At 45.5% G+C, this 13,451-nt stretch overlaps 1 protein-coding gene across 1 annotated transcript; it reads right to left on the reverse strand.

Moving 5' to 3' along the window:
• Positions 1-440: 440 nt before the first annotated feature.
• On the reverse strand, positions 441-7,692 carry SERTAD4 (SERTA domain containing 4). The gene is made up of 4 exons (XM_041413554.1): positions 7,114-7,692; positions 6,652-6,791; positions 6,307-6,538; positions 441-3,363 (listed from the first exon to the last, which is right to left on the reverse strand). The coding sequence occupies exons 2-4, from the start codon at positions 6,774-6,776 to the stop codon at positions 2,611-2,613; spliced, it is 1,110 nt and encodes a 369-aa protein (XP_041269488.1). The 5' UTR covers positions 6,777-6,791; positions 7,114-7,692; the 3' UTR covers positions 441-2,610.
• Positions 7,693-13,451: the final 5,759 nt, after the last annotated feature.

Consider the following 13,451-nt stretch of genomic DNA (forward strand, 5'->3'; position numbering starts at 1 on the left):
AAGCCATTATAGAGGCCAGAGTAGACAAAGATCTGCTGATCCATCACTTCAGCTTGTGCAAATTGAACTGAGAAGCCTCTGCAATAGGTTATGTGTGCAGGCTTGTTCTGGAAGACCAAGGAGCCCTTTAGGGTCAAAAAGCTTTCAGCCTCCCCAGAAGTGTTAGCTGATTTGTGGTTTGGGCAGCATTTGGCCAGGTGTTTTCCTTGGCTGTATGTGCAAGCCTACAGAGAATCTGTTGCTTCTCAGTGCACCTTCAGACTGTCCTAAATGCTCCTGAAACCCTGGCAAGGCTGTGCTGCCTCACAGAGCCAGCCTGAAGTGCACAGTCAACTGCTGTGCAATCTCTAGAGCAGGGAGCAGTTTGATTAAACGGCGCTTTCTTTGGTGAGGGAGGGGAACATAGGGGAAAGGACTCAGTAGCCATTGGAGATGTAAAATTAAAATGAATTTTGGTCATTTTAATAAATATATATCAAGGAAATTTCACTTTACTACAACAACACATTAGTATACAAGCATCTAATATTTAAGCTTAAAACATCAAGCGTTTATCAAATATTGGAAAAGAGCAGACATTACTAGACTATCTGGATATAACACAAGAAAAATCAGTTTTTTTAAAAAATTGGTCCTTGTGGACAAATGTCTAAATGATGATCCTACTCATACACTGTATGAATGAGATCTATATTTAATAATATTATTATTAATAAAAAAGCTTCTGTCTTGGAGAAATCAGGTGGGACTTGTACTTTCTTTATTTGTTATTTTTCCCAATGATAATCCTTACAAACTTATTGGTTTACACTCACCTGACTTCATAAAGGTTATCATTGATTTATATCCTGCTGTGTTTGTGGTCACCTTGGCTGGGTAGATTTTTCCTGTGACCACTGGGCTTTCTGAAAAAGACCATACAGTCTGAAAATGTATTTTGCTACCCAAAATAACCATGGCTCAGGACTCCTCCAGCTGAACCCATGAAACCCAAAGCAGAAGGTCTCAGTCCCAGAGACCTGTCTGACTCCAGTGCCAAGCACGGGGCTGTTTCCCCTTGGGGACACTCATGCCCTGCACTGAGCTGGCTGCTCCCCCAGCACAGAGGTGATTTTCCCCCTTTGGGCAAGAAGCAAGTGGAGATGTCACTTGAGTGCAAGATGCTGTGGGAACAGGCAGCTATTTATGAGTCAGCTGTGGCCTGGATGTGGCTATTTTGCTGAGCACATCCTGCCAGTTGTTATGGGGAGTGTGGGAACTAATTAATTTGGTGAATCTAAGACTCACTCTTGGTCCAACCCCAACTAATGTCTTCTGGGCATTTTACACAGCACACATTTGCAATCAATCTACCTTGGGATAACTAATGTTGTTCTCAGCCACTGAAATCTCCAAAATGTTCTTTTTTAAAATTAAACCCCTTACATTCATTCAGATAAAACTGCGTTTATCGCCACATTATTAATAAACATTGTGCTTTTTGCCTTCTTGTCTTTTTTTAAATCAACGGCAAAAGTCATAGAAAACTCCCGCATGCTTTTGCAATCTAAAATATAGAAATTATGTGAAACAGAATAAAGTATAAAACATGCCACTGGGTCATGAACTTCATTATACGAAGAAGAAAAAAAAAGAGCCCCAGCAACAGACAGTTGCCATAGAAACACTCAAGCATCGAATGCTTGTTTACAAGAGACATCTCTCTATTGTTTCTTAAATCCCTTCCTAAGGATGGCAAATCAAAAAGCAATTGAGCATCAAAAAGGAAGAACAGAGATGTTTGAATAGGAAGTTGAACTCAGTACTTCAAAGGTTAAAGGTTTCTAATAATATTGATCCACCCTGTGGGTTTCTTTTTAATCTCTGTTTAGGTTAAATCCCTGCTGTATCAGATTCATACTTAATTTTCACACTGGCAAAAATTAAGACAAAAAGTAAGGCACCAAAAAAAAACCTGTCCTCTGTAACAACAAACCTCATTAGTTATTACAGCCGAGGTGAAAACATGCAGGTACTTGAGCTGCATGTTTGATTCTGATTAAGATTCCATAAACAGGTTATTTCTTTATGCTATGTCCTATTTTGTCAGTTGAACAAGATGCTGAATACAGGAATTCAAGAGTATCACTACAAAACGTAAGGATGGTTTATTCCCAATCCATGAAGACAGTCCTTTATCAGAATGAATACTGAGTTACAAGGAGCATATCCTCCTTGCTGGTAGCATCAATTTGTTTACCAGACTTCTAATTCCTTGGTAAACATAATGGAAGTTCTTCTTAATTAATGGCAGACTTCTTGGGGGTGGGGATATGTAAAACGATATGTTTTCCCCATCTGGCTGATTGGCATTTTCAGCAACGAAAGCTCCACCATAGCTGCATAGACTACAGTGCTCAGCAGTAATGCAACTGTGTTCTTTCTGAAGTCTCCACATTTATAAACAGCTCCTGATGCGGATGGCAGAGACACTTTATGCAATCTGCTCTACACGTCACGTTTGTGGCATGATTGTACCATTCGTAGAAAACTATAAAAAATTCGTTCAAAATAAAAATTTGGTAGAGAAGGAACATGCTGTGCATGCTTCAATAGAGCAAGAAAGATGCCTCATATTTTACTTCCTTTGTTGCAGCAGATTTTATTACTTGGTAAAGATTCCTTTTTCCTTAAGGATTTTTTCCAAGATTCACTTACGTTGCTCTTGTCATTACATCCAGTCTCAAAACAGTCATAAAATTTGCCTTTACATTCAAGAGCATGGGTGCCTCTTACAGGTTCACAGTTTAGGGTGATGCTTTCTCTCTCAGGTTCATTACCTCCATTCTTGTCATTAAATTTTGCCTTTTCCTGATTACTATGAGACCTGCCATTCGTGAAGAATATTTCATTAGCAGGTATCTGGTCATCATTTCTGTAAGAAGGTGCGCTGCCAACTTCATAATCCACCTGCTGGGAACAGCTTGGCAAAGAGATGGGAGGGGAGGAGGAGGAGGAAGAGGAGGAAGAAGGGGAATTACTTTCTGTACTAGCATTAACAGAGTAGGGTAGATTTAAATAGTGACTGCCACATTCTTGATAGAAGCAGCACATGTGGAGCTTCTCGTACTCCTCCTTTGCCATGCGAAGGCGTTTTCTGTATGGACAGTCCTGAGGCACAAACCACTCTTGTGGGGAGGTGCCACTGAAGGAGCAGGTGGAGAAGCACCAGTTGTTCTGCATGATGATCTCTCCATGGATTCTCTTCATGAGATTGTTGATGAGGACGGATCTGCGCAGGTAGACTTCAGGATCGTCAATGAATTTCAGCTTTTCCAAAGACATGTAGAGAATATGGGCCCGCTCCTCAAACACAGAGATTGTCTGAAAATGCAAAAAACACATTATATGGAACTGAAGGCAACCAGTTTTGTTCCAGACAAGGAGAAAGGAAATTAAGCAAAGTATTCCCTCTGTGTCACTACTTTCCTGTTCTTTTTCTGAGGCATCTAAAACTTTTTTTTATTTTGAACATCCTTGCAGCTGGGGACCTGCTTTTTCTTGGCCACAGCATTCCCCCATGTTTAGGGGGTAAGCAGCTGATCTTAGGAGGTAAGTAGCTGAGCATTACACCACAGAGGCAATTGCAGGGCAGAAATCCAAGGTGGGAGAGTGAAATCCAGGTGCACACATCTGGCTCTTTAATTACATTTGGGATTAGAACATAAACTTGTTGTGCAGTTTTGCTCCAGTGATAGCTAGGGGGGCCTTTTGTTGTAAATGGACCCAATTCCATCATCCCCTGTGGGGCTTCTGCAAAGCTCTGAAGCCAAGCAAGGGTCCTTCCTGCAGCGCCAAGGTTTGCAAGAGGCAGCCAGCAGCCATCACCTCACACAGCAAGTGTTGGAGCATTTAATCTGCTGCCAGTGGAAGAGGCCCTCCAGCGAGGAGGTCTCCATTTGCCAGGCTCTTACACTGCTCTTGTGCACAGAAGTGCATGCAGGGAGGGAGGCAGGAAGAAACCCATCTCAAAGCATCTCAGCATCTGGAGAGCAGCTGTTGGCCTGCATACTATGCCCTGTGCTCTACAGGACCGGTGGGAATGCAGATAGGCAGGGATAAGGTCAGGAAAAGAAGAGGATAGGGATTTGCAGAAATCCTGGCTCTACGCCCACAGATTTGTTCTCCCTTCCATGGTCCTTCCAGGACTCCCTTTCTCAGCACTGGCAGCGTGAGCAGGTTACTGCCCCTGGGAGGCCCCGAATCCTGCACTGTAATCGCTACCCTGGGAATCAAAATAAGAGAGGGGGCAATGCATGCTACTGTAAGCACTAGTAACTAATTTTCATTTTTAGTAAGAATTTGGTTGGCGTAGGAGGAGAGCAGCACAGCACAAAGAGAGACTGCTCTAAATCCCCCCATCTGTGGCTTGATCATTCTTCCCCTTTCCACATGGTTACAGCATTTTTGCAGAGTGGAAGTCGTAGCTATGAGGACTGAAAGAGCTTAAAGCACAGCTGCTTTTCACATCCATTCATCTCTCCTCAGCCCTCTAGCTCTTTCCACAGCCTGGTCATGTCTGCGAGGCTTAGAAGCAGCACAGTGTCTCATAAAAACAAAAATTGGCCATAATTTCATATGAGTTCACAGCTGAAGCTCTTTGTTAGAGAGAGTAATTTTCTATAATAAATGACTCATTTTAAATTATATTAAGACTATAGGTTCATTTGTGTCCTTTGTACCTGATGCAGCAACAGTCAGTGAAGCCATTAAAGTCTGGAGCAAACCAGTAAGCCTTGAACTGGGATTCTCCTGGAGATATGTACTGGAGGGATACCAGTAAGAACAAAGTAGTCAAAGGCTTTCTTCTACATGTTTGCCAGCAGCCCTCTGGAGAGAGGCTCCAGGCCCTACCATCATACCCTCTATGAGACAAATAATCTCAGAACATAACTACTGGGTGGCAGAGGTATAAACATGTAAGAAATTCAAGGAAACCTGGTGGGCATCTGGCTCTGCCAGAGCTCAGTGCTGCAAAGAAGAAAACGTATTTGGGCTCAACAGAAGAAATTGGTGACCCAGAGTTTCTGACAGGTTACACCTCTGCACACAGCACAAAACAGTGGCTAGGTCTAGCTTACCAATGCCTCTACAACTGCTTTTTATTGCTATGAGAAAAGACTAAATAACTATTCCTCCTCTCTCTCTTTGTAAGGAAATTAATCACTGATACAAAAATCCAACAATCTTGTAAAAAAAAAATCTGGCTGAAAACTGGGAGAGTGATGTGACATCTGTGAGACATTCACTAACCAGAGCATTTTTTTCAACACCCTTTGTGCTGTTTATTCACTGCTCTGGCAGCAGACCAGACATCTTCTGAAATTAACAACAGGACAATTTTTCACCTTTCTGGTCCAGGTACTTGTTTCCAGCCAACTCTACTTGTACCTGAAAATTCCTTCACCTACTCTAAGGTCTTTGGGAACTGAGCTCAGCATTAATGCTTGCTTCTCCTCTACAGAAATCCCTCCCCTATTGCCAAGATAACATGGGTAGCACTGGGCTTCCATGGGCCAGGTAGGAGTCAACAAGGCAAGGATGGTGTCTCAAGACATGAGCTATCCTTAAGTACTTCACCCCTTCATCCCAGGCATTCAGTTCCACACGGAACTGAGCCCTTAATGAAGAGGAGCATAAAATCTCGCAAAAAAAGTCAGATTTCAATTTATGTATTCACTGGCCTGGGAAACGTTTGCTCTAATCTCTCCCCTGGCAACCTTCACAAAAAAAAAAAATTATTTCATTTATTAATCTGTTCTTTGGGAGTTATTAGCTTTTTAATAAACACGATTAAATACTGAGGGAACCTGTATTTGCTTTCCAAGTCATTCTGGTTTTTTAGAGGATCTGCAACCAGTGTGGGGTATATGGAACCCCTTACTATTTCCCCCTCTGGAAAGAAAGTTTTATATGAGTGGGAAATCTTTTACTTATGTTCTTCCTTTCTGTTGTTTAAATGCTGTTACAGATCTGTTTCTGTAAGCATGGCATGAACTAGCTAACAATGAAATAATCTGAAAAGAAAAGTTATTCTCAGCATCTCCATTTGCAGTGGTTGTTAATGCAGAAATGCCTTTGCTTTTTTTGCAGTTGATGACAATACAACAATAAATGTGAAGAAGTGACAACTGTTTGTTTCTGAGCAAACAGCTGGATCATTCTCCTAATTTCAGCAGAGCATTTCAGCATTCTGGAAATGGGTCAATCGAGTGTTACTAAGCATCTGAAACTCAGAGTAAAAATAATGACTATTAGAAAACATACTTTATGTGTACAGCTGCTGAGTGGTGGATGAAAATCCTCTTCTTCCACATATTTCCTTTTAAAGTATGTGATCTTGGATGTTGTTACAGGATTTGAAATTCCCCTGTAATGTGATCCTGTGGGTAATAAATCAGATATGACAAATGACATGCGGTTTGCCGGAGGTTCTCCAAACAAAATACTTTTCATTTCCCTTCGCGCTACAGGAGAACGCCGCCGCATATTTTCGCATCTATTCGCGGCGATCAGAAATAAACCCTCTCCTGACGAGCGCCCGACCCGGGGGGCCGGTGTGAGCGGCGGCGCGGGGAGCCGGGGCCGCCGCAGGGCGCTCGGCCGCCGGACAACTTTGCCCCTCGGCCGCTCCGCCGCCAGGGCGGCTCCCAGAGGGCGCGGTAGGCGGCGAGGTCGGCGGCTCCCTCGGCGGCGATGGGGCGGCCCAGCCGCTGCATGGGCAGCACCAGGGTCATCGCGGGCGCCGGCACCTGGAAGCGAAGCAGCGCGGTGAGCGCCCGCCGCCCTCACCTGCCCCCCGCCCCGCCGCGTTCCGCCCCCCGCGGCCCCCAGCAGCCAGACCTCTGCGCACACGTATATTAAAAACATACGCATATCGATCTCACATAGACACACGTTTGGGGTTTTCCCCCCCCACTCCTTACGGCAAGAGAAAGAGCGGAGCCCTCTCCCACAAAGGGCGCGGGGTCCCCGGCACCGGGAGTTGCTGCGCGCTCCCCCCGGGTCGCCCCCGGCCCCGCTCCCGCCGCCCCCGCCCGCCGCCCCTTCCCGGCCCCTGCGGCGCTCACACACCGGCACGGATCCGCTCACAGGCTTCCCATTTCTTCCCGGCGGCGGTGGCACGGCGCGCTCGGCACCGGCGGGGTGCGAGTCTGCCTGTCTGGGTGCGTGTGTCTGCGGTGCGTGTGTGTGTGTGTGTGTGTGTGTCAGAGAGAGAGAGAGAGAGCGCGCCCAGCTGTCCGGGATCGCGTTCCTTTCTTCTTTCTTCCCTCCCAAACGATACAGACAGCCGAGACTTAGGTAGTTGTTTCCACTAGCCCCGATCGGACTGAACTGGATCTGCCTCCAGTCAAAACACTGCGAGACTAAGACAGAAAATTGGCTCCGGTTTCACGCCGTGAGTTGCGGTCCCACCGGAGCCAAGCACAACATCGGCGGAGCGGGCGGAATATTAAGCAGGAGCGGGGACTCCAGGGCCAGCGCCGGGCTGCGAGCTGCCTCCTGCCGCGCCAGCGGGCGGGAGGGGAGGGGAGCAGGGGGGGAAGGCGGCAAACTTTCTGCGAGGAGCGAGGGATGAGTTCATAGTCACCTACTTCTTGGCAGAGGAGCGCGGAACAATGCGCCCAGACACGGCCCGGCCCCTCCCTCTTCTTCCTCCTCCTCTCTCCAAGAAAGCGGGATGTAGTTTCCCCTCGGCGCAGCCCTCCCGGAGGAAGGCGACGGCCCGAGCAGGCGGCGGGAAGGAGGGGCTGCAGGTGGGCAGGTGGAATTTCAGCAATTGTTTGTGTTAGCAGCTGAGCGCTCTCGAACAAGAGGAAAAAATAAACCGCAGCAGAAGAGGGAGGAAAAATAAATCGTTCACATCTGCCAGTTGTTTTCTTAAATCCTAGCACAAGGCTGCTACTTTATTAAGAAACGGCTTCCAGCGTGTGCTGTTTGTATCTTGGATGCCTGCGTGCATGGATCTGCCATGCCTCCTCACCGGGGCAAAAACGGGAGCTGAAGGCACAGGCAGCTGAGGTCCCCAAGCAGTTTGCCTCAGTAAAGGCCACCAGCCTCGCTGCAGCCAGACTGACAGGTGCCTAAACCCCTTCCTCAGAGCCAATTTACTGCTAATGCACTGCATATAGCCCTCAGTCATTTTACTTGCCATCTTGCTTTTCTTGGACCAAGAAACAGCACAGGGAATGGCAAGCCACTGGACTGGCCCATTGAAAGTTATCCCTGACATGGACAATATATGTGATTTGTTTCCCACACCTTTTCTTACCAGCTGAGTAGCAACACATGGAAGGAGTGGTCAAAACAAGTGAGTCAGTCTGCTGATGTGACAGCAGGGCCAAGAAGTGACCCAAGAACTAGCTGAAAAGTAAGATATTTTGTATCTGAAAAGATTACGCCGTCATTAGAAAGCAGCAATGGACTCTTCTCATGAATCCAGATGGAGGAATCATTCACAGGGGCACATCAATCTTCTCACATTGGCAAGACGTCAACACTCAGTGTTTGTCCTGAGAGAATAAAGGTTGGAAGAAACTCACTGCTACTTCTGGAAGTCAGGATTCCTTTGCTCGTAATGAATTCAGCACCTCTTTGTGAATTTACTTTTTTAAATGAGAATCGGCGATTTCAAGTCTGCGTCTTACTGTGTTTCCTCACAAATAGGTCTTTCTGAGCTCAAGCAGAAACATGCAGGAAGGAAGGAAGGAAGTGTTGGGATGCCTTCTGCACAGTGCTGCTGATTTATCTTGAAAAACTGAGTTTTCTGGACAGCCACAAAAGTAAATGAACTGTTTCTGCTATTCATAACGTGCAAAATTAATAGAGGCAGGCCAGTTCACTTCCATAAACAGCTACTCTCCGTGTACATTCTCCATGCTTCCAAACTGTATAAAAACAAGGCATAAATAATATCGCTTCCCTGGGAGAAAGAAACACAACCACCAGAAAACCAAAGCCCCAAACAAAGCTTGTAGGTCTCAGTATGTAGTATAAAGATTTAGAGGTGGCTCTCAGCTGCAAAATAAGTCCTATTTTGCGGCAGAGGAGTTGCTTCAGCATGCAGAAGCTGAGAATCAGTCCTTTTGAAAGGCCTCGTGGCTCTGGGTGTGCTATTTGTTCCCTTTGGATGTTCAGAAGCACGGATTTCCAGCTGCTGAAAATGAGTGGGAAGAGAGCTGCAAGCACCCAGCACATGGGAAAAGTCGGCCTCCTTGAAGGTAGAGCAGAACTGTGAGCCAGTGTTTACTGAGGAAGCGCTACCTCTCTGCAAACAGGACCTCTGGCACAGCTCCCCAAGAGCCAGCCTACTGCTTTTCCCCATTAAGGGTGGCAAAATCCATTCCTGAGTATTTTGCCAGAAGTCACATAGCAAATCAGTGTCAGAGCCAGAAATAGAACCAGATCTCATCCTCCAGCTGTAAGCCCAACCCATTTCTATTACATTATCTTATGCAATGGAGGGATTTCATCCAAAATCCAGTTGGTTGCAATGAGACTTTGCAGAACAGCACACACATTGTTACACTTCCATTAGCGCCTCTGGAAAGAAAGGATGAAAGATGTACATTTGAACATACAATACATTTACTATATAAAATTACAGCAAAAGGTTGACACTTAGGGCTGGATTCAATTTTGAAAAATCCATTTGGGAGCCTTGTGTGGGCTTTAGTGGCATGGAAGCCAGGCACAGTTTTTTATTGAACCCAGTCCTCCATCCTTAGGCTACCAGAATTTTTCCATTTTGTCAGCCAAATGCATTCAGTGTGAGGACACCCCGAGGCATCTGCAGCAGCCTGAAGGTTAAAATGTCAAACTTTTTCCGTGTTCAGTTTCACACAGTAAGAGGACTATACATTGCCACGCTACTCCATTTGCTGGGGTTTTCACTCCCTATTCCTCCAGAGCCATTATGATGTTAATGAGAGAACTGTAATGATGCCATTCACATTACAAAAAGCCTGATGCGATGTCAGAGAAAGGGGCTTTTTATACAGTTCCAGAATGCCTCTAAAAACCCAAACTTAAATATAAAATGTCCATGACTATGAAGCTGCAAGTCTCACTGAGACCAATAAAAACAAGGGAATAGACTTAAGATGGCTATCCCTTGTTTAGCCCTGGGTTTGTACCCAGGTACTGCAGCAGGTTCAGTTTTTATCACATAGTGTGGAGCTTTCCATTGCATAACAACATGGCTTGAGGAGAGAATAGCATTTCTGAGCTGTGCTGTATCATTGGTAACATCTGGATTGCAGTGCTTAGAAAACAAAATTGCCATAGTTTTGGTAGCTGTTACCTTTCTGGCGTTTCAGAAAATTTTCAATGTAGAAGCAATAAGGAATCCCACTGCACACAGGCTGTGCAGACCCACTGTCTCAGGAAGCAACGACAGCTGGCAAAAGGAAGTGGAAAGGCACAAACACATACCCAGACTGATGTACCTCCCCTAAAAAAGACCCCGACTGTATCACCTGTAAACTAGTCCAGGCTAACCTTATTGTAAACTACCTGCTCTTTATGGTTGATGCAACAAACTTTGGTGTGGCCAACCTAGCTGAGGGAGGCAGGACATCCTGTGGACAAGAGCGTCATGGAAAAGGGCATAAAGGCTCCCCTGGGAGCAGCAGATAAAGGCATCAGGACGCCAGCATCACTGGCAAAGAGAGCAGAGCCATGCTGTAGAGACAATGGTAGAGTGACGACAGCTATGGCAGAACTGTGACACTCTCACATGGGAAAATAAAAGACTAGATGGAGGCAAATAAGGAGGACTAGCAGGAGGTGGCTTGGCTCTGACCACAGCAGCGGACAGGGAAGAGGATGTTGGGAGCTTGTGTTTAAATAGATCAAACTGGCTGATATGTCACAGGTTCAAGGAGGAGGAAGTTACAAACAGAGATAGGAGATAATGAGGGCCTTGACTAAAATGTTTATTCTTTGGACAGATATGTATGTAGCTGTAGTAATGTTATGAATGAAGCAGTGGAAATGCAAGGGACACCAAATCACAGCACTCTGGGGCAGCCCAGTAGTCACAGGAAATGAAAGCAAAGGATCAAAGACAATCCCTGCACTCAGGGCTTTGGAGGCAAGCTGAGCAGCAAGGCTGCAAGAAGTGGAAAAGCCTCTGGAGTTGGCCATGATGGCTTTAAACTGAAAACTGGACTTCCAAGAGACAGCCCATGGTTGGGAGATTTCTTCCTTCTCTTACTGGCATAAGATAGCTGAGGAGAACTGCATCATGCCAGTGCAGAGCAGTCCCTGCTCTGTGGAGAGGGAGAGTCATCAAAGAGGCAGCAGGGTGAAGAGGGGAGTGAGGACAGGTGCAGCAAGATGGTGTGGGCCCGAGGACATGATGATTGTCTGTTTCTTCAGCTGTACCTCTACCAGAAATGTGTATAACACCATCTGGAAGCAGGACCCAAGGGGGAAATGAAAGGGTTAAGGCTGGTTGCAATACCTAGACTGGTAGAACAACAGGTCTGTGTGCCAACAGGGTCAATTCAGCTTTTCATCCTTTGGAGGTATAGATAAACTACAGACCTGCCAAGTCTAGTGTTTTCCCCTGTATTTCTTGGCCCTTACTTCAGGGAATTTCAAGGAATCCACTGGGTTTTTTTTCCTTTTGCTTTCTTTTTCTAGAGGTGGACTTACTCTTTGGTGGAAAAGGAATTAACTTGAAATCAGAAATTGATTTCAGTGTCAAGATACAACCCTTTCATGGAAGTTTTTCAAAGGTATCTTCACTTAATTTCTACCCTAAGTTAGATTATGTAGCTCCAGATGCTTAAGTGTGTCTTTCTCCAGACAGCATTTAAAGCAAATATTTCTCTAATTTTTCCAATTCCCATATTCTAATTTTTTTTTCTTTACATACTTTTCAGTTGAATTGTTCCCAGAAAGACTTTATGGAGTTACTCTGTCAGAGTCCCATGGGTTTCAGTGAAAAAAAAAAATATTTAAAAGAAAATGTCCTTTTGGATTCTTAACACTTGTACTTTCTCCTGCTTTTGGTTTCTGTGAGGCAGAACAAGAGAAAGTTTCTGTTCTGACAGAAAAGATGTTTCCTCTCTTATTTCTTTGTAGGTGTATGTCACCTATCAGAACTCTTGGTAGCCAATATGCAATGATCTCTTAAATGCTGGTTCTAACAGTTAAAGTTTTCCCCGGAATGTATGCAAATATATGACAATGCAAGCAAAATTGCAATTTATTTTGCCACAGGGCTCTGGCAGATATGAGAAAAGGTGCCATCACATTTACTGCAGCCATCTCCCTGAGGCTGCTTTGCCTGCCTGGTCTGGGAGAACAATAAAGCCCCATGGTATTCATTTCAGTAAGCATAAATATTTTTTCCAGTGTTCTTAGCCAAAATGTCTCATATGCTCTCTGCCTCCACCCCGCTGGTGGCTGCGTGGCCTTGCTCGACATAAAAAAACTCTGTCCAGGATCCGCTTAGCTCAGTGGGGGTTTAGTTTTCAAAACACTCCAGTATCCTGAGGGCAAAAGGCGCAAACTGTAACCCACAGCATTTCAGATTTGTTAACCTTTGTGAGGGGTTTAACACTGAATAGGTGCTCCCAGTGTTATTATTGGGACTGAAGTCGGAGAGAAAAAGGAGTCCCGGTAGTCAGGCGGGGCTGAGAAAAAGCAAAGCCCTGCTGTTACATCAGGAGACTTCCCAAATCACCCGGCAGTTCCCATCACTTGCTCTGGAAGAGAGGTACCAATTAAAACCGCTTCCCCGCTTAACTTTCACTCCGGTGCACAGCGCATGCATGTCACTGGCACCGTAAATGAGATGGTTTATGGAGTTAATTATATTGCATTCCTCACTTTTTGTCTGCTCAAGAAAGTAAACACAACAAACACAAAAGTGTTTTGGAACAAAGAGCGAGTTGTCTCCCACTTTGCTCTGTGCTACTTTCCACGAAGAATGAGAGCTATTGTTATTCTTTTACAAGTTTCCTTCTAAGGGAAATAAACACCAAAGGTAGGATTCCAAGGAAATGACTCACAAATATTGGCAACAGGCTCTGAAAATTGGATCCAGTCTTTGCAAAAGCCTTTAGCAGAATACTAAACCCTCTTATTGCAAAATAAACTTTTCGCAGATGAGCTCCACATCAGCTCTGCGAGTGTGTGAGTGTGTGTGTGTGTGAGTGTGTGTGTGTGTTAGCACTCGTAGACAGGAACAGAACCCATTTCTCCCCTTCTTCCCTCTGGGGCACCGCTGCTGATGCCATTTTTAGCTGGAAGCTGGAAATCTTTAATAACCGACTGAGTCATCCTCGGGAGAGGGAGGGAAAGGGATGTGCCTCACCTTGCCGAACAGCAGGCTGCCCGCCGGCCGTCCCCACCCAGAGACCCCCGGCAGAGAGGGCCGGGCAGACGATCTCCTACAA

The sequence above is a fragment of the Onychostruthus taczanowskii genome, unplaced genomic scaffold (genome assembly GCF_017590055.1).
Source record: "Onychostruthus taczanowskii isolate IOZ18803 unplaced genomic scaffold, ASM1759005v1 scaffold42, whole genome shotgun sequence".
Lineage (NCBI taxonomy): Eukaryota > Metazoa > Chordata > Aves > Passeriformes > Passeridae > Onychostruthus > Onychostruthus taczanowskii.

Excerpts from the sequence above, each read along its gene's own strand:
- SERTAD4 (XM_041413554.1), bottom strand. The coding sequence starts at position 6,776 with ATGACCCTGGTGCTGCCCATGCAGCGGCTGGGCCGCCCCATCGCCGCC. Across the intron at positions 6,539-6,651 it reads AGCGGCCGAGGGGCAAAGTT|ATGCGAAAATATGCGGCGGC; the intron begins GTCCGGCGGCCG and ends CGCCGCGAATAG. Across the intron at positions 3,364-6,306 it reads TCAGCAGCTGTACACATAAA|ACAATCTCTGTGTTTGAGGA; the intron begins GTATGTTTTCTA and ends TTGCATTTTCAG.